The sequence below is a fragment of the Rhodnius prolixus genome, unplaced genomic scaffold (assembly GCF_049639745.1).
Source record: "Rhodnius prolixus isolate KJV_2025 unplaced genomic scaffold, Rpr scaffold_10, whole genome shotgun sequence".
Taxonomy (NCBI): Eukaryota; Metazoa; Arthropoda; class Insecta; order Hemiptera; family Reduviidae; genus Rhodnius; species Rhodnius prolixus.
The window spans coordinates 12,849,123-12,870,932 of NW_027411615.1; the positions used below are offsets into that span (position 1 = coordinate 12,849,123).

The 21,810-nt window shown below is 30.8% G+C and overlaps 1 protein-coding gene across 3 annotated transcripts; it reads right to left on the bottom strand.

Moving 5' to 3' along the window:
* Positions 1-571: 571 nt before the first annotated feature.
* LOC141457311 (ABC transporter G family member 20-like) lies at positions 572-21,307 on the bottom strand. Of its 3 annotated transcripts, none has more exons than XM_074134078.1 (16): positions 21,168-21,307; positions 15,565-15,674; positions 14,447-14,579; positions 12,028-12,182; positions 11,826-11,933; positions 11,051-11,144; positions 10,804-10,932; positions 9,041-9,165; positions 7,165-7,393; positions 6,906-7,083; positions 6,374-6,489; positions 5,578-5,642; positions 4,564-4,652; positions 3,909-4,085; positions 3,750-3,836; positions 572-1,494 (listed from the first exon to the last, which is right to left on the bottom strand). In XM_074134078.1, the coding sequence occupies exons 2-16, from the start codon at positions 15,672-15,674 to the stop codon at positions 1,274-1,276; spliced, it is 2,016 nt and encodes a 671-aa protein (XP_073990179.1). In that variant the 5' UTR covers positions 21,168-21,307; the 3' UTR covers positions 572-1,273. The 3 variants fall into 3 exon arrangements, with proteins under 3 accessions (XP_073990179.1, XP_073990178.1, XP_073990177.1); XM_074134077.1 differs by lacking the exon at positions 21,168-21,307 and adding an exon at positions 19,426-20,869; XM_074134076.1 differs by lacking the exon at positions 21,168-21,307 and adding an exon at positions 17,430-17,572.
* Between the last annotated feature and the right edge of the window lie 503 nt (positions 21,308-21,810).

Here is a 21,810-nt window from a genome sequence, read left to right on the forward strand (position 1 = left end):
TCACCTCCCATTTTTATGTTTATTTATTAGTCATATGCGTAGAATTTCTCCTTATTTTCGGTTCAGTGTTTTAGTGTTCACTGTTTTTAGAATAGTGTAATTTCAATTTTGCTAACAATTTGAATGTAGGCCCCTCTTGATCTTGAGGCTCTAGGCTGAAGCCTAGTTAGCCTATAGGAAAATCCGGCCCTGCATATAAATCACACTTCATAACCACTATATCAAAATCCTCCTCTATTAGTCACAGTAACTAGTACCCTGAAGAACACATTTACAGTAACTAAAGAATACGTCAAATAGAATTTTTACATATTTAATAATTTGCGTGATTCATATTTGTGCTAACTTTTGGGATTTCAGTATATTTTGAAATGTATTGATTCATAAATAGCTTATTTGTACGGGTAAAAAAATGAATAATTTTAAATATTATAAAATTAATGAAGAAAATTAAAAAAATAGTAAAATTAAAAAAGAAAGCTAATAAAACACTATTTACTATATTAAATTTTTATTAAATCTTCATTTTGTAACATTTGAATAAAAAAAAGATGAACAAAATTTGTGAGACTATTACGGTAATAGCATTATGCTGTTTATACACAAAAGAAACATATATCTTAATCATTATTCTATATATTAAACTAAAGTTATATTATATATTAATGCCAAGAAAATTTAGTACATATATTAATCATTGTTTATGATTAATGAAGCACTATTAAGATGGATAATATCTAACTAAATAGGGTAAAAATTACAATACTATCTTAGGTATTCTGTACAACATTTAACATAAGCAAAATAATGCTACATAATTCTTTAATCTGTACATAATTCCGTGTAATAAACGTAAAAAGAAATGTTATCATAAAGTTAAATATTAATCTAAATATTCTATCACAGTTTATCAAAACATTTGGAGTCAAAACTTGCAGATGACAGTTTTTTTTAAGTTATCATTTAAATACAATATGTGTAAGAACATTTGTAAATATTTCATTTCGTTTTGAAATATTAGACCAATCCAACTAAGTTTTATAATTCATGCAATAATATACAATTAAAGTGAAACTTGAATTTGTAGTGTTAATGAACTGTGAATCTCCTATTAAGAGTCATTATATAATTTTTTTGAATTGCAAAGATACCTTAAACTAAAGTTTGTCTTAAATAGATAAGTCACTAATTGTTATTGAGCAATTTACGATTGTTGTATACATTCGTTGTACGAATTATTTCCGCAGTTATTTTAAAGTTAACTAATAACAAATTAAATTGAACCTATTTTCAATCTAAACGCTAAATAGCTGAATGTACCAAATAATACAATAGCCATTAAGGACGCGAAAATTCCAATATAGACAGAATAATAGCTGATGGATAACCCTCTCATTGCTACATCGAAATAAGCTTCAGATGTGTGTGTGGCTGGAATCATTTTTGACAGTGGAACCATCGCCCAGTGTAAAGCTTGAGTTGGCCATACAGTTCCTGTTTTTTGTAATAAAGAGAATAATATAAATGATAATATATTATTTAAGTAAAGCAGGGTTAAACTTTTGTTTTGCATGAAAGAAAGAAGTTATATCGAGTGTGTGTGTGAATAATGTGAAAGGTTTGGGCGTGTTTTTCTTTTGGCCTTGGTCTTAAGATAAATCCTGGGCTTGAAATATTAGAAATTCATTAGAGTTATTTTATCTTAGCAAGCTGTAGCCATGGTGACTCCCTATTATATAGTAAAACGGACTAATACTGAACACTTCTGTGTAACATTTTAAAGTTTATGGAAGAAATGTCTAAGAAATTTTTTAAGAGATTGTGCGTAACTTTCCTACAAGCTTTTATTAGAAAATAAAGATTATTTTAATTTTTGCTCGAAAATTTAGAATAGTAAGATGGAGATTCTTTTAAAATATCTGTTAAGCGTTCGTCTCCTAATATAGCACAATCTCTCTGATACTTCAATCAGTACAATAACTCAATAAGAAATAAGTTTTCAAGATTTTACCACCTGCATGGGTGCAATATCTTTTGAACTTGTTCAACGAAGTATGGTCGCAAGAAAAAATACCTTTAGGATGGGGAATATCCAAGCTTATACTTTTATTTAAAAAAGGCGATCCAAATACCCCCTCCAATTATAGAGGGATTGCTCTTTTGAATTGTATCGTCAAGGTGTTTACCAGTATACTGCATGAACGATTGGTGGGGTGGACTGAGGAAAATGATATTCTGCCCGTACAGCAAATGGGTTTTAAGAAGAATAAAAGCTGTATAGATGCTATTTTTACTCTTGGTTCGGTTATAAACTTTCAGCTCAGATTAACTAAAAGTCACTTTTTCATAATCTTCGTTGATTTTGAAAAAGCATTCGACACCATCTTACATGAATTGCTCCTTAGGAAATTATTCGCTTTGAATGTTAGCCCGAAATTAATAAGAATTATTAAAGAAATTTATAAGTGCGCGAGGCTAGTGATTGATGTGAACGGTGCTAAATCCAATGAAATTAGAGTCACGAAAGGGGTCCTACAAGGGGAAATACTGAGCCCTCTTTTATTTTCCCTGTTCATCAGCGATATAGTTAGTTTCTTTCGGAGTAGGGGTGCTGAAGGCATTTCAATTAATAAGGACAAAGATCTTTTAATGCTTCTCTACGCTGATGATCTTGCAATAACGGCGTATTCGCCGATGGATGTTCAGTTTAAATTGGATTTGTTACATCAGTACTGTTCGGAGAACGATCTGAAAGTTAATACCAGTAAAACCGTAGTTGTTCCTTTTCAAAAATCTGGTCGCTTTAAAAAAATAAGGCAATTCACGCATAATAATATCCCGCTTTCTTTAGTTCGCACATTTGTTTATCTTGGTGTCCCATTTTCCTCCTCGGGAAAATTCTCTAAAGCTGCGAATTATTTTGTATCTAAAAGCAATATTGCTATCACCAGAACATTAAGAACGCTTTCATATTATAAATCCGATACTTGGTCTCCTAAAATACTGCTCTTTAATTCATTAGTATCTTCAGTGACATTATACGCTTCTGAAGTTTGGGCTTCCCCTTACACTTTTATTAGAAAATAAAGATTATTTTAATTTTTGCTCGAAAATTTAGAATAGTAAGATGGAGATTCTTTTAAAATATCTGTTAAGCGTTCGTCTCCTAATATAGCACAATCTCTCTGATACTTCAATCAGTGCAATAACTCAATAAGAAATAAGTTTTATCCCCAATTTAACAATACTCTTCAGTATGATCAATGTACATTAAAAAAAAAAAGCAAAACAAAATACAGCTGGAAAGCATGATATGATTGGCCAGATTGAAGAAGAGCCTTTCTATCCTTCTGGAACATTGCTAAGAATATAATTCAAAACAATGTTTGAAATACTTGTTACTCCATTCGTCATTCTGTATACTTCTTCATACTTCTCCCATACTTCTTCAGCGCACTCCCCACACGAATGAAAAAATAAGCATGTATGGAGTTGGAAACATTTAGTCTTTGATCATAATTAAGTCTGTAAGCATTTCTTTGCTCGTATTGAGTGTAAAGTAAAATATTGAAACCAAAACCGGCTTTTGTATTGTGGTTAATAATTTTTAAAAAATCTAATAAAAGAAATTTACTTTTTCCGAAAACAAATTGGCTAAAAGGAAGTCATACTGCGGTTAATTCATAAATCACCGTTGTCTGGGAAAACTTCTTTTCAATCTTGATTTATTTTTTAAAAAAATACTTTACCTGTAAGCATGAATAAAGACAATACGGTAAAAATGCCTGCATATGCTACATTTTTCTCCTCTTTGATTAACATAGATAAAAGAAATCCTGCAACAAGAAAGATGATTAATATACGCTTAAATTAAATTTGTATATACTAACGTTTTCAATAACTTTTACCATATGCCATCCCGTCTAATTCATTCATATTGATTATAAAAAAAGCTAAAGCAAAACTTCCGTTCATTGGATACGAAAATATTCCGTACAGTACTAAAAAGCTGAGTATATTTTGTAAAGTCATCACAAACATCTGTATGACCATTTGAGCAACCAAAATTTCCATGATTGTTAGTCCTGAAAAGTTGATAAATCGCATAAGAATGCTCAAAAATCACAATATATTTTTATTATTTTGTTTCAGTGAATCTAATGCTGCTAAAAGAGACTATTGTTTAATTATTAACGAATAAAATATTATTATGAGGTGAAAAAGACTACTTTAAGGAATCGCTTCCTAGCAATGATAGATGTTCAAAAGTTCAAAAACAAGAATTTTGAATCTGCTATAAAGCCATTGTTTAAAATGTGCGTCCAATATACCCGGAATTAAAACCTTTACTTCACTTAGTTTATAGTTGTTAAAATTAACTCATACGGTTAAAAATTTAAAATGTTAAAAGTTGATAATATTAAGTGACCAAAAATTGAACATTAGCCCTATGCTTAAATAAATATTCGATACTGCTTTCTTCAGTTCGAATGATTTTGATTTGATTTTGATTTTTTTGAAATTTACAATTGCCGATTTATTATTAAATAAAGCTTAGGTTACCTGCTACTTGACTTCTTTCAAACAATCCTGATGCCCTCTCCATTACAATAGCACTTGAGGTAAACATTGTTGTTGTGTAAAAAGAAACTCTGTAAGGAAATGTATTACTATTATTATGTCAAATCAATAAACATTTACCCACAAAAAATTAAATAAATAATAATAGACTAGCTAAATCTCACTGCTTTCCTTGGTCTTTCAAAAATGTAAAGAACCTCAAGAAGCTCATACTTGCTGTTCCGATTTCGTGCAAAATTGGAGACTGATCATGAGTATTTTACTATAGTTTTGCACTGTTTACTCAAAAATATATCCAGAAAGTTTATTTTATTTCCTATTTCTGTTTGGTTTGCTCTACATAGGAATTCCCTGTGGCTACGTGGGCTCACGCGGCTACTGACCTGGCCCTTAGCGAACCTTGGGAACTTACTTAAGAGATAGTTCCTTAATCTAAAACTGCAACAAGGGTTAATCCGACAACCTCGTAACTAAAACTCACCTTGCATTACATATTGCACACCAACTCATATCGATAAGTAGCTGATCTCTTTAATAAAACCTGCTACAGAGGTTCTGTAAATGGTTTATAAATCTACTTCTCTTTGTACTTGCTTGCTGAAGCATTTAAATGCTTCATCAAACGGAGCAGCTGGCGCTTTGTACTAAAACTGGGTAAACACTCTGTAATTAAGTATTTATTAACTTAAGAATATGAGTCGTTCCAAATACTCAAAGCTGGATGTTTAAATTATTATATTTGATATTGACATACTTTTATAATTTATGAATCAACCCATATAACATGTTACATATAACCCATCTAGGCAAGTTACACATAATAAGTTCACAGGGAACTAGTGATATATGTTAAGTACTGTTAGAACCTTAATAGTAATATAAAATCCAAAAGCTGATCGTATATTTTACCAATCAATATGCGACTTTATTTAAAAGAATCGTGGCAATAAAAAATTAATGAAATTATTAGTTCTTATTAAAATTCAGCTGACTTACGAACAGAAATATGAAGGTAAAATAGCTTGCATTAAGTCCCTGGATTTGTGGATCGGTTCCGAAAACTGTAAAAAGATTAATGAACAAATTAGGACAGCGTTGCGAATGGACTATATATTTGTTACAGTCGAAATGGTGTGATTAGAGCTTTATCCTTTCTTTCAATTTGGAGGCGAAGTTTTCAATACTTGTAATAACTTACCTAACTATATACATAGCTTTGGTTATTCTTCTGTCTGATGCTTTTCTGTGGTAAACAACCTTCGTTATTATAAAGTCATATGATTGTATTTGCCAACACTATCCACTCCAATCTCCATGTCTTTGTTTAATAGTTTCCCAACTTTACATACCACTAAGGAAGGCATGGCTCTTTATGAACTTCTCTTAAATTCTACTAAAAGGGGAGGTTTTTACTTCACAAGCGGCTATGTGACAATCGAGGGGCCAGACTAGTTGTTCACGAGCAAAGTATCAGGTTAGGAGTCCAATTCGACCGAATGAAAACCACAACTATTTGTCTAATGGACGTTGAGCAGTTACATCCTCAACGAGTGGAGTGATCATTAAAATCCACTTAGATTATTGATGTATCAAAAAATGGTACTTAAATATGATCATTAATGATAATAAGTAAATTTTATAATATAGGAAGAAGAAAGGAATCGTCTTGTTTGGTACTTGAATACCTTCATTAGAGATAATCAGTCAATCTTAGAATATTTGCAGAAGTAAGATTTGTTTGTACTTCACTTTCTGGACTTTCAACTGTAGAAGTGTTAGAGGCATTACTTACATCCATTGGCACTGCAGCCACTTTGCGATTGTATCCACACTCTTCGCTAAAATCCTTTGTAATTTTTACAATGCCTTCCCTTAATTCTCTCATGGTTCGCACAGTACAGCCATAATCTGTATAAAAAATAATTAAATTAGTTAAACCCAGTAAAATAATCATCCACTTTATAAATCGGTGTAATAAAGCGTTCCACGTTGGATATGCAATATAACTAAAAGCTAACGAAATCTTTTCCTGTCGGCCAGCTTCACAATCAACTTGTAGGTCATTATTGTACTAGAAATCTTTTTACTTTCTATTTGCTCTCTCGAACAGTGAGTCTTTTAGTGTAAATTAGATTATGTTGTAATAGGTTTTTTAAGGAATCGTATGACATGGCACTGTCACAATCATTACAGATCAACACTACAGTAGAAGACTGTTTAGGGCGACACACACATAAATTCATAAATAAGTATAAAGCTCTGGCTCTAAATTAAAGTTATTTAATCTTTTTACAGTAATCTACGGTCATAACAAAGATACTGACCACTCATGTCCAACCAAGCATGAATGGAACTACTATTAATCTTTTCGTTCGACAGTGAAGTAGCATCTTTTACTCTGGCCATTAAATCAACAGAAAAGTTGGTTCCAAAATGCAACACTCCAACGGCATAGCCAGTTCTTACTGCATGTTTTCCTTCCAGGACTGAATCGGCTGATACCTAAAAAATAGAGGATAAAATCAACACTTTTTTCTTTGTCTAATAAATGATGCTTTTTTTATTCTAAATGAATATACTAACAAGTGGAAATGTCTCATCGAGTCGTTCTATAACTCTACAAGAGAATGGCCTTGTCAGTTTACAGTTGGGTGATAAAAGCAAAAAAGGCGTTGAATTTCTACAATCGGCTTCTTCATTAACAATGGCCAAAGGTTTAGGTGAAACTGGATAGTCACCGCCTTCTTTGCTAGATATTTGTCCAATTATTGTGAATAAAATAGCTGGAAGGCAAACTACGAACGCTGTTACTCTGCGGAAAAAAAAAAAATCAAAATTTACTACATAATATGAATATTATTCAATTCAAATCAAAGATTACTATTGGAAATTTATAATTTAGATTAAACAAAATCAAATCAACAAATTTAGAAAGGAATAATAGAGGTAATAATATTTTTTAATTTGAATAAAATGGATATCTATTTAAAATTAATTACTATCTGTTCAACATTTTTAAAATAACTATAATAATGAATCATCAAAAAATTATGTATTATTTCTTTTCTGTCGAACTTCATGAAGAAAATAGCTAAGTAAAAGTTTACTGAACAATCACGCGGCGATCGAGTAAGCTTGCTTCCCTTTAGATACTCTTTTCTTGGGGGCCTTTAATGACCACTGAGGGACAAGGTACATTAACTAGAGATCACTATCTGTAGACTACCGTAAAAACCGGTCAATGTTGTTGCCGCGTCTTAATGAATAAATAATTGTAAACTCCTTAATCTCTTCAACGAGTCTGAATTGGTAAAGATATTTATATTTCCTATTTGTTCTTACGCCCTCCATAAATACGTTAAACCGAATTCAATGTTTATTTTTAATTCAGTAGGTGTGTCTAGTTATTCTAGTCTCAGTGCATCAGAACTATGTAACGCACTGAGTAAAATAATGATACACAAACTATTTTCTGGGATGGAAAAAAAAGATCTATAACAAACTTGATAAGAGGAATGGAATAGTAATTAATTCGAAAGGAATAGTTAAGAACATTGATGGGAGTGTCTTTATTGATTAGAAAGCCAACAGTTACAATGAGAATATAACGAGCCAGTAAAAGTCGATATATTTTTATTATCACGATAGATATTTATTTATTTATTGAACAAGGTGAAAAATCGGCATGGCAGTAAAATAGTGTAGGTATATTTAATGTCAAAATGCATTTATTTTTTCTATTTAGTCCACTTTTAGTTCAATAAAATTCAATAGACCAATGTACTTTGTCAAGTGATTAGTTCCTAATCCGGAGAGCGATTCTGGAAAAAACTAAATATAAATTTAATGATAATATCACTTCTTCATTTGACTAAAACATTTTTCAGGCACAAATTAGCTTTGATTAGGAAATAGACTTCAACAAGTCGCACCTCAAATCCCTCAGTTTTCATTGCCAAAGCATTTTTCTCTCATAAGAGATGATTTTTTCGTTTTCAATGTTGGTCTCTTCTTACAAATTTGGTCCAGAAGTCTGCGTGGTGTTTGCCAGTTGATATACTCTTTGTAAAGTAATCAACAAAAGAATCCCTTTTACATCCAAGAAAACACTGGTGACCTTAACGCAAGATGCAACCGACTTTGTTTTTTCAGTACTCAACCACCTGCTACTAACCATTGCTTTATGGTTGCTTATACATATATATATTTTTGCGAGCTTTCAACAAAATCGGCACAAATATTGCAACAAAGTCTAGACTAGTTATTGTCATACTTATCCCTTTGTAACTAACAACAAAAATAATTTCAATGTCATCTTTTTAGTTGCCAGAGAACTTGCCCTTCAATTTATTCAAATGCTCTGAATCAAAATCAGTTCAAACAAAAATAAATAATTAAGTAACCATTTAAATAGTGTCCAAATATTATAGTGAATTCCTTTTCAAAAGATATTACTTACGGAAGATTTCTTCTTGTCCAATTAAAATTTTTAATCACTTGAGCTTTGAACCTTTTTGCATTAAAATTTTCTTCAGACTTTAACGGTAAATCATTGGGTTGTGATTTAGGAAATGGTTTGTCTGGCTGAAATAAAATTTTTTAAGTCAATCAAGAGACCCTAGAATTTGAATGCCTGAAAAATTACAAGAAATTGAAATAATGTGACACAAAAAAACTCCCCCTTACCGCACATCATTTTCACATTTTTGAATGAAGAGTTATTTTATTTTTTTTAAATAACAGCTCACTAGAAGAAGATATTCCAAAGGAGTCTAACTTTTTAAATTATTTTTTTCTGGAAATGTTTGTAAATCTTCCAAGAGCGGATAGAAAGATATTTGGTTGCATGAGAATTTTTCATCAAACTATTTCCTACTTTGATCCATATTGCTGAATTTAAAATAGAAATGTATGCATGCTTGTTAAACCAATTGGCTGCAAGTTGACACGATATTTTCAGTGTAGTACTTAGCAGAAGTGAGCAAGGTAAACTCTAATTTAAGAAAAAGGATCCATGACGAATATTTCAACTAACATTTTTGCGTTTGTCAAACTTAAAATTAACAGCATTGCTGGGGCGCCAAATGACTGTTTTTTAGACAGATGTCATGGCGATCCTAGAGTGTTGCACGCTGGGGTAACTAGAGAAGAATAGGTTATTAGAATGAAATTTTCTCAGATACGATTTTATCTAGGGTACTTTGAAGGCCATGGTAAAGGAATGTAGAAGAAGACTCAATAAATTAGTTTAAAAGAAAACAGTGAGACTTTTCTGGATATAGGGCAACAAGGAATGAAATGGCGGACAAATTGTGCTCTTCTCAATCCTTCGAAGGCCCAGAACCCGTGTTTTCAATTTTAGAGAGTGGGAATTACAAGAAATGGACATGGTCCACTTAATTCTTGTGCCCAAGGATTCTTTCAAGATCAATTAATGGAGTACAAAAGATCTAAAGAAACGTTGTAGCACTGATTACGGGACATACATCAGTGGTTGGCCACTTGTTCTATGTAACAGTTATCTATCACAACATGTGAAACAGGAGAATATAGTTAGTAAGTGATGCAATACTTTGAGGAATGCCCCCGCAATGTGTAATGCTGAGTTCATAAACCTGTCTCTGACGGATTTGTGAAGGTACTATAACAAGACTAGTCGGTTTGTGATAAACCTGTCAGATGACTGATTTTGAGAACAAATGGAAGAGTAAGTTTTCTTTTAGGGAGAATGGAATAATAATGAAAGTAATAGCTAGCTTTAAATCAGAGAATATTGACCACTTTGTAATGATCAAGGCGTATTTCCAGATCCTAGTGAATTTAGATTAAAAATTACAACAAAGACCTGTCCACAGATGATTTGATGGTCTAAAAGAAAACGTTAATTAGAAATGATTTTAAAGAGATTTTTTAAAGAATTAAATAATTTAAATAGATAATGTTTTATGATATAAACCAATTTGGTGCAGAAAATCTGAATTAATTTGAAAGCAAGCAACAAATAAAAAACATTTAAAATGAATAATTTCTTGCAATCATGAGATAATTATAAATCATTTACAAGGAGATAATTTTTAGTTAAATATTATTGAGATTAAGAGAACTGTTTGAAAATAAGCTCTTTGTGGAGAAGCTAGACTTAAAATAGTTACTTTCTTGTCAATAAGTTTTTTCCTCAACAAAATCAAATGAAATTTGATTGTAATCAAAAATCTACTTTACTTCATTTTCTCCTTCTTGTTTTTCACTTAGTTTTAAGAAAACTTCTTCTAATGAATCACACTGATAGCGTTCCATTAAAAATCCAGGAGGCTGTTCAGCTAATAATACTCCATTTCTCATCAGCCCAATCTTTGAACAAGAAATGTAATTAGCCAAATAATAAATTGTATGTTTTAGTTTTTTATTGAAATATGATGAGTATATATACTCTCTAATGGACATAATTAGAGAAAATGATCTTACTGACCATATTTGCATTCTTCGCTTCTTCAATATAATGCGTGGTGATTATTATAGTTTTCCCTTTTGTCGCGACTATATCTAAGAAATGCTCCCATATACTGGAAATTAAATTTGAAAACAGAGGTTCAGAACTGAAGCTTTAAAAAAAATTGGATGTATATTTAACCAGAGTGAGGATGTGATGAAGTAATGGATTTACAATGATCATTTCTATTCATTGGATATGGTTACAAACTTTAAACTGTTTTAAAATGATTTAATATGACAAACTACAGTGAATTATAATAGCTTACGCTTTTGTCCGTTAAAATTGTAAATACATCTTGCCTAGAAAAATAGAAATTACTTAAAAAACACTAATTACGGATTGTGTATGTGAACTTCATGAAGGGACATGGTGACCAAAAGCAAACGAAGATAATTATTGGGTGAATTGACATAACCCATCATAAATAGAATGGAATTTTAACAGCCGAATAAAATCTTAAAAAAGTTTGTTTGTTCTTGTCTGTAGATTTAATGTGTCCAAAAAAATGTGGCAAGTTTTCATTCGGTATTTAGTTCTTCTAAAGTGTGGTAGGTATTTTGCGTTCTCGTTAGGCTGCCTTGAATTCGATTGGGAAGTTCAAAATTAATTCTTAAGGGTCAATATTTGTATTACTAATTGCTAATCTTCTCTTAGTAATCCAAAAAAGTGCGAAAAGTGCCTGAAGTAGTTATGCCTTCAATTTAGTGCTAAGGTGTACGTTTTTGTTATGATCTTTCATCAAATTACCAACCTGTTTGAGAGCAGTGGATCTACACCTACCGTAGGTTCGTCAAGTATTAATAATTTTGGATCATGCAATAATGTTACAGCCATTGATATTCTTCTTTGTTGACCACCGCTGCAAAACACAATTAAAATATAAAATTCTACAGTTAAACATACATTAAAGTATATATTATTATGTTTCAAAAATTATAAAATCTAGGAATTACCTGCAGTTTCCAATTCTTCTATCCATTGGCGGTAATTCTAAGAAGTTCAGAAGTTCCTGGCCAACTTTTTCTACCTTAGATATAGGGAACTGATAAATTCTTCCGTAGAAATGCAACACTTCTCTTATAGTGAATTCGGTGTTCAGAGCAATTTCCTTTTTGGAATTAAAAACAATTTTAAATGGGTATGAAGATTGTTTTGGAATTATTGATGGACCAGTAGAACTGAAGCCGAAATATACAAGAAATATCTTGCAGCACTGAATTTGAATTAAAAAAGTTAAAGGATATTGTTTAGTACAGGGTTTTCCACATATTTTTCCTTATTATCTCTTTAGGAAAACAAACAGGGTAATTAATAAACTATACTGCTGCTCTACTGTAATAGAACACTAAAGTCAGCAGGAAGAGATTTTAGTATTTTGGAAAATGTTCGCTTTAGGTTCGGCTTAGACCAGAGGTGGCCAACCCGCGGCCCGCGGGCAAAATTGCAGTTTCTAGCTGTATTTATTAAGAAGATATAAGGTGATAAATTTAGCGAGCTTTACGTTTCCCTCATATTTCTAACTGCTATACCTCCTGTCCTATTGGTGTGATCTTTGCAAAAGTATGGGTAATTATAGTACTCATTCAACTTTACTATTGTGCACAATTACAGCTTTCTGTCTGTACTTTTGAAGGAGATTTAAGGTGATAAAGTTTTAGAACTTTACGTTGCCATCATATTTCAAATGGCTGAATCTACTGTTCTATTTGTGTAATCTCTGCGAAAATATGGACAATTATAATAGTTCTCATCTTAATTTCATAATTATCTCCAAGTGGAATTGATTGACTTATAATTACTGTGCATTATTTTTAGTGACTGAATCATAGATTCAATAGAATGAAAAATTAATGCCAGTTTCAGTCATGATAAATTTTATTATGCCGAGCTTTCCACCTAGGGACTAGGTCATCTTCAGGGCTAATTTACAATGTAATGTTTTACATCGTTAGAGGGTTGGTATGTCTTCTGTCTTTTCTTGTCATAGACTGTTAATAATAAAGTAATAATGAACTAAAACACATTTTTGGAACACCAGAATAAAAAATAGATTTTTATAACACCTATGTCACAAAAGAAAATTTTTCTAAATTGTGAATATCTGACACAAGTTTTGAGCGCTTTTGGATCTACTTTCACCTGCGAATCGTTTTTTTTTTTTTGGCGAAAATGAAATGTTCTCAATATAAATCACGCTCGAACTTAACGGATGAAAACCTGCAACATCAACTACGTTATGTAAATCCGCGCTTTGAGAACGATTTGCAAGAATTTAATTGGTAGAGTTAAGAAACAAATATCTCAATAATTAATTGAATTATGTTAATTCGACCATCTCATAATTGTCATTACTATGTTATCTATGTTTATATTTATGAATGAAAATAAAAGCAATAATATAAATCAATACTGTTTTGAATTTTCATTGGAAAAAGTTTTTGTAATGGGCCCAATCTAATAGATATGCATATAATTTTATAAGCGGCCCGCAGGCTTATAATGAATTTCCAAATTGGCCTGCAAAGATCATTTGGGTTGGCCACCTCTGGTCTAGACTATTCAATAATAAAATTGAGATTGTTTCCAGCCTAAATCTGTCGCTATTTATGCAGGAGGGCCGACCTTACAGTGAAGTCAATAAGCTAGCAATGAACCAGCTTTCTAGCAATAATATGGTCAGAAAAATTTCTTTTTTACATATATATGTGCAGTATAAACACAATACATATACATTTCTTCTATATATATATATATATATCTATCTTTAGAATAGAGAAGAAATGTATAATATATATTGTGTTAATACTGCACCTTTACTTTGTTCTTATTTCTGGTGTTACAGTTCAAGAAGAAAGGCTTACTTTGAAGAGTCCTGATAGAAATAAAAAATCTTTCCTTATTAAGGAAGAAGGTGATTAAGAATGATGAATGTAGGGAAGTGCAGAAAAATGAGAAGAAGCAGTTAGACAGACCCAAAGAAGATAAAAAATGGTGCATCTGAAGGCCTAGGAGATGTAATGGAGCTCCTTAGTTACGGAATTGATATAGCTTAACATTACCTGACTTTTAAATGAACTCTCTCAGTTTTGTTTCAAACATCCAAACATTTTTTACATAATAAGAAACTTCAGATTATTAAAATTAAGATCTTCCTAACTTAAGAAGGTGGCAGTGTTTTTTATAGTGACCAACGCTGTTGTTTTTAATTTGACTAGAAATTCTTCGTACGGTTTCAATTGTGGTAGGTTCATTTGGGTCTTTTAATTAGAGTTCAAGATAGAGGGAGATGAAATAAATTAGCAGTAGGTTTGTTCATAATATTTTGATTAATGAAAGTAAATTTTATCAATTTAAGTTAAATAAAATAAGTACCTGTGGCATATATCCAACTTCAACTTTATGTTTAACTGCCAACTCGATTGTGCCGAAATCTAAAGTTCTCATGCCAACAATACTACTCAAAAGAGTAGTTTTTCCGCAGCCACTTGGTCCAAGTAAGCCATAACTATAACATAAATTTATAAAATTAATGAATAAGTAAAAAATAAAGTTGATTACATTTCTTACGTATAGTAGATAAGAAAATTATTGAAGTTTAAAAATTAAAATTAGTTTAACGAATAAATACATCAATGCCAGTTCTTTATTTAGGAAAACGAATTTTCCATAGTTAATGGGCAGTTTGAGTCTAGAGGTAAGACTTTAGACAAAGTTACATTTGATTCATATAATCGAATTATTATTATCTTGTTTTTTGGTGAGCTGAAAAAATTGTAATAGCTTCTGCACATTATATCTTTAATTCTCCACTACAGCACTACAAATATTGGTCAAATTGAATTCTGACCAAAGGCAAGGAAGCAAATTAGTATGTAACATACATATTATTATACAACAGTTTCTGAGAAACTAACTCAACAGTTAATTAACTAAGAAAACTAGAGACTTCTGTTTGATAGCCCCCTTGGTAATATTTGAAGTATCTCTCATTACAATAGTAAAGCTTTGAGATGACCGTTTCTCTTAGCTGAGATGAAAAAAAATATTTCTTTTTCTGTGCGCCAATATTAATCTTATTCTGCGATCTTTAGTCATTACGTCTAATGATTCCACAACTTTGCTTAAATAAACCAACTTTTGGCTGTAAACTTCGTTAAAAAAGTTCTTATAATTGAATATTCTCTGGTACTTTTAAGACCAAATAACAAGAATTTAAGGGTTCACCAAATTTATGTGTTTCAAATTCGATAATTTTTACGATATGATTTTGTCTGACAGGCTGTCTAGAGAAGCATTTGTTGATCAAATTGATTCATACATTGTTCCGAGATTCGTACTTCAGAATATAGAAAACATTCATTCATAACAAATAGAATTCAAGCTGAATATGAATACCGTATGCTAACGACACAAAAATAGTTCATTAAAAAAAATTAAACACAAAAAAATATTGGAAAACAAAAGAAAAATGAAAATTGAAATTTCCTTACATTGTTCCTTCAGCGACTGTCATATTAAGGCCATTGAGAATAACTGTTTTCGGTCCATAACGCTTATAAGCATCTTTCACTATAACCGCACAACCTTCTTTCATTGTCATCTGCAACAGTTTTTAAAATAATGGTTAAGAAACAAAAGAAAAAGTTTATTCTGTCTTTATATGAGAAAGTAACTTCTAAAATGTTTCCTGTAACATTAAGAGATCCCGTCATTTGAGATGGCCGTCTCTTAGCTGAGATTTCAGTACATAAAGCAGGAACCCGGCAGAAGCAATATACCGCCCTACGTCCTCATCACAATGCCCTGAATTTTTCTAACGAATCATAAGCCTTAAACCAAGACTTAAGAGCCTGATTTGTCACAAAGTGAGCAAGACACACCACTGATCGATAAATATTACTAACCTCTTGGCCACATATATGGACATTTATTTTTATAATTACTATTAACGCTCAGCGGCCCCAAGCGCGTTTGTCACTTAGTGGTTTGTCTTGGTTAAGCCATTTCTTAGAGAAAAAACAGACAGTTGCCTTTACATAAGATAATGATCTTTTACGTATATAGGTTGACAGTGAAAAAAATACATGTTTTGAATGTATTAAATGTAATCTTTTCTAAAACTAATGGTGTAATTTTTGGTAAAAAACTGATTGCCTTTCTATCATTTAAGACAGGCTTAGAAAATATACTCTCGGACTGTTTCCTTCTGTCTCTTTCATCATTCCTGATCACGTCAGTATTGCTAGCTTAGGGTGAAGAGTTCCTGTCACTCATTGCCCTGAGGAGACTAAAAATGACGTTTGGGGAAATCTTGAACCTTTTGAAAAGCGTAGAGTTTCTCTCGAAGGTATTACAAGATGTCAATAAGTACAAGAAGTGATTGCCTGAACAACAGCTCCCGCCCCGTGTCCTGATCTAGTCTAATTTATTGTAAAAACTATAATTGTTGTCTAAATACGCCACTTTACAGAAGTAATCATCCAAAATTTGAAGATATTCGTTTATAAGGTTACATAAACAGAAAACAAACAATGTTATTATTGATAAAATGGTTAGGTCCGCGGTGCTAGATAACATCGCTTGATTTTATCCGTCGAAATGCACATGTTCTTTTTATTCTAGATCAGTTTTGGATTTCATCCGCCATTAATCAGTTTGGTGCTGAGAGACTGAAATCAACTATATTTCCATCGCACACTACACATGCTCTGTCATTTACCAATATCCTTAAGACTGCTGAATAAATTTGGTTGTAAATCAGATATAGTTAATTATTACATATTTCAATTGAAAAATATTAGTGGTTAATTTTTCTCTGCCCACCGATAACTACAATCCATTTTTTATTTTTATGCTTTATATACGGAATCCTCATACACGACTTTTATATCTGGATAGGTTTATAGTTATTATACATTACTGTATATGTTCATATGTTTTTAATTCATTTTTAAATGTATTGCTGAAATTTCTATAATTTTTAGGACAGACATTACATTTTACACAAAATTTTATGACGTCGCAGACTTTTGTTTTGTGATATTAAGTTCATTTAATTGTAAACAAGAAATTATAAACTGTTAAATAAATAAATACATTCTGGGGATTTGAAGCTACGCTGAGTATCGACAAGCTTTGATTTGGTCTTTGAAAAAGTTGTTTAGGCGCTTTCAAATTTTTACCATTAAATAAGCACAAGATATGAGATAATTCTTAACTAATTCGTAGCCTATCTTTGAAATATAAGGCAACTTTTCGTTGGGTAACCACACATAAACGGATATTCAGAAAAACAAGAATAAAAGCTCCACTTAAAAAAAAACAAAAAAAAAACGAATATAATTCAAAAACTCACATGATAAGAATTATGAATGGTGTTTATGCGGATCATATTCTGGTTACAACGTATATTTTAAATATTTTTTCTATTTTAAGAAGTGAACTTGTATACATCGCACTACTAGTAAACCTTTACTACTGGAAAAAGAATCAATGAATTTTGTCCCTTGTCCCATGCTAACTAGAACTTGTTTAATATTTTAAATATTTGGATTACTATTTAATACATTCCCTCATCCTGTAAGCCAGAAATAGTAACTAAACTTAGATTCTATCGACCTTTTTTCCAGTTTTTAACATTAGGTTATTAACAATTTGAATGACCAATAATAAAAATTTATCTCAGAAAGGGAATATGGAAAATAATTGCATTTTATTTAAGGTATATATTTTGCAATTGCGCATGTTTTTTTTTTTATTTGCAATAACTTATTGCTGATAGTTTCGGTAGATGTACAATTACTTTCTTGATGAGTTTTCCCTTTAGTTGATATATTTTTTTTGTCGATAGATTCAATTGAATTTAATGGTTTACCAAATTTAAAATTGATAGGTTTGTAGAAATACTATCAAAGGTCGTTGTGAAAATGAACTTGGTGCTCGGGTTCTGTTGCCAAACAGAGAACATGTCAATTTTATAATATAATTATTGATTGGAACAAAACTATTAAGAGTGTGTTAAATTTCTTAATTATAAATAAACAAAAATCCAGTAAAAAAGAGAGTATTAAAAGTCTCCTGGGTAAATAAATAAAATAACAAATGAAAAATTGCCGTAAGACATAGCTTTATGTCTAATTTGAGCATTACCAGAGAATCTGTTTGAATCAGACAAATATCTTTAAATGAAGTACCACTTTACAGAATCTTTTTTGTTTTACTGGCGATTTTATAGAATATAGCTCAAATGACTTTGTTTCAAAACTTTACATATTTATCACAAGTATACGAAGTTATCACTTATTTGAACCTTGCGGGAAAGGGAGAGTTTCAACTTTAAAAGGTTCTGGGGATCGGATTGTGTTTAGAAAGCCACTTCCTTATTTTCTAGCCACTTTCCTATTTTCTAGCCACTTCTATAAAGACAAGGCCTTTTTTTGATTGATCAACTATCTTTTCTTTTTTTTAAGTAAATTTATTTTAGAAGGTTCTTGATAAGAGTTAGTACAATTCTAACTCAAGTGCCATTTTATTGAGAGATCAATTAGCAATCAATTTGAACGGCTTGAAACAAAAATAAACATTTTTCCAGCTATATTTGAAAATTTTGTGCAGAGTTTGATAATGGAATACAAACAAAACTTCATGGTTGTAGAAGGCCAAAAAATAAGAAGTAGTGGATTTAAGAGTAAAGGTTTTTCATGAGTGAAATAAGTACTAATCAATAAAAGTAAATCCACATCATAAGAAATATATTTTTTGAGAAACTATCTTCTTTTGATATTTTAAACATTCTCATTACTATTCAACAGTAATTTAATACATAAAAGGCTAAAACTACAGCAATTATTCTGTAAAACCAAATTTATAGTAAACCAATGTTTAGTCACGAGTTAATATCGCATAGCACAAAGAAATGACGATTTAGCGTGGATTGTATCTTTCTCAAAACTCCAAAAAAGAAGATTTCAACTCAAACAATGAAAGTGGATTTTGTAATAAAGCATATATAGCGATATATTTACAAAGTTCGACGAAAATTTAAGCTATTTTTTTAAGAAAAAAATAAATAAAAATTATGAATAGTGGAATAAATGAAGTGTTATATTTTTTTTAAATCAATTTGCATCCAAAGCTCGTAAGGTCCCATGTTAGAACGTAAAATGAATTTCCAATTTGTACTTTCTGCATCGCTCGTTTTCGAATCATAGTGACCACTTTCTAAAAACAACACCATAAATTTCCGGGAAATTTTGCACTAATCCACTTACCAGGAGAAGTGAAAGTGAAAATGAAAAGTGCTCACAATATTCTACAATACTTTTAAACAAATTCAACTGATATATACGTACCTTTTTTACAAAAACAGTAGCCATAATTTTGATAATTTCCTTTCAAGTTATTGTAGATTTGTATATTTGTTTTTCATTTAAAATTATGTTCAATGTAGAAAAACTACACGGAGTAAACTTTCAATAAAATAATAAAAATATTTTTTTAGATTACAACTCACTTTTAAAGGTAACACTTAAATGTAGCAAGTATAGTATTTAGTGGGAAGTTTATAGTTTGTTATTCTGTACACTGTTATTATGTATCAGCAAATATTGTAAATAATTAATAATGGCCAATGTGTTTATATTCAGCACTTAACATAGAGAAAATACATTATTCAAAATAGTGCGGTTGAAAAAAAATAGGGTCAAACAGTTAGGAATAAATTTTTAAAGGTCAATTTAATATTTACCAGAATAGAAATGTTTATTTCTAAGTTTTATTTATTAAGATAGTGGGTGTTTTAACTCTACTAAGATAATTTAAAGTAGTCACTGCTATTATAATTGACAAATTTATTGAATTTGAGCTAAATTTTTAGTTCCTTTTACTCTAAACAGAGAGAGTTAAAGTATAAGAGAGTGTCTTTAAGTGGAGTGGTAGATATTTTTAATTACTTAAGATATAGTTTCGACCTGAAGTAGATTACACTTAACTACTTAGTAGCCTACTTTTTTTGAAACATAATTTTTCAGAAAAAAAGGCAAAAACTAATAAGAATTTCAAAATAATAGGTTTGTGTTAATTTTTTGGGGAGAAAATAGGTAAACCGCACAATCAGATTGCTCAGGTCATCCTATAGGTGCTATATTCACAGCATCCGCTGTAAAATATATGACTCCAAGAAATCGGAGAGCATCAGAGAGGTACTAGAGATGATCAGTAGATTCTTGAAAGCCAAAATGTTTGCACTTTCTTGTTAGTTTATGGATATTACTGCAAGTTTTTGTTTTTAAGGTTTAGATCCGAATGAGTAAGGCTGGGGTTTTGTTCGGCGTTATAAATTTAGCGTTAGCCACTTAGGAAATGGCGTCTACAAAAAAATAAAGAAGGCGAATAACAGCGCCATATCTTGGTGGATCCTGGACAGGAGGCTTATCGGTGCTGAAGGGTCTGAACTAAAGGGAGAATCTGTGCTTTAAATGGCCAAGCTTTGGATGGCTAATTTTATTTAATTATTGGGAGATGATAAGAGCAGATCCTCATTAAGCTCAGGGCATGTGTCCTTAGAATAAATAAATTATAAAACAGGCCCACAAATTGTTGACAAGACTATTTACACTCACAGTAGCAAATGAAGTTAAATCTGGCAAAAACTCTGTCAAACTCTATCAATAATTTCCAACCAACTCTTAAATTTTGAAATGAAAGCTATTTTTTGTACTATTCTGTATAAGGTGCACAGACACAAAATATATATATTCACTCATATAAAGAGAGAAAGAAAAAAGGTCATTTTTTCAAAAAATATTTAAGATTCAAAAATAAAAAATTGGTGAAACTAAAAAATAAAAAGAGATTGATCATTGAACATTCTTTTTAATGCTTGGGTATTTCTATTTAATGCTTTACAAACAATGAGTTGCTAAAAATTTAATTGCTTGAGCTAATTTTAGATTCTTACATGGAAAAACCTTTTACTGACTGAATGTCTTGTTATTGCTTAAATTACAGGTCTAGGTTACAAGAAAATTGGATCGATATTTGATCGAAATAAATGAATGTGTATATCATGTAAGTTAAATGACTACCAACTTACAGTAAATTAAAAACGTTGGTCTCCATGAGAACTGACTCAGTAACTGATTGTGATGATATACTGACAAATGTCGATACGTTTTGAAACTACCTTAGTCCACTCTCCTAGCGTATGAAGTCCACAATTTATCGATTGAAGGTAGATATAGTTTTTAATATTTCAAATGAACTTCTTGAGCCATTACAGACTTAAATAATTGATTACTGAATAAGACAGTTATTACGAGTAAAAAGCAGCAATAGAAAGAATTCCTGAACTATTTGCAGATCATATTTTGTATTTAAATTATTTATGTTACTTATATCTTGCATCTTCAGAATACTTCAGAATAATATAAGGTTTTTAAAATAAAATATCTCAAATTAGAAGGCAGCTCTTTATTGATATTCCGCTTGTCGCCACTTAGACGTTTCTTTTAACTCCTTTTTTCCAAAAATGCTGCTTAAATATAAGTTTTTCGCCATTTCCGATCGAAGACATCTTTAATTTTTTAATTAGACTTAACAAACAGACAATCCACGAACGCTTTGTTTTTTACTGAAAATTTTTATAGATTTCAGGCTGTTCCGTGGGGTGGTGTCATTACACCTCTGAAAACATTCTTTGGAAATTTTACTATACTAACTATTTAATATATAACGCA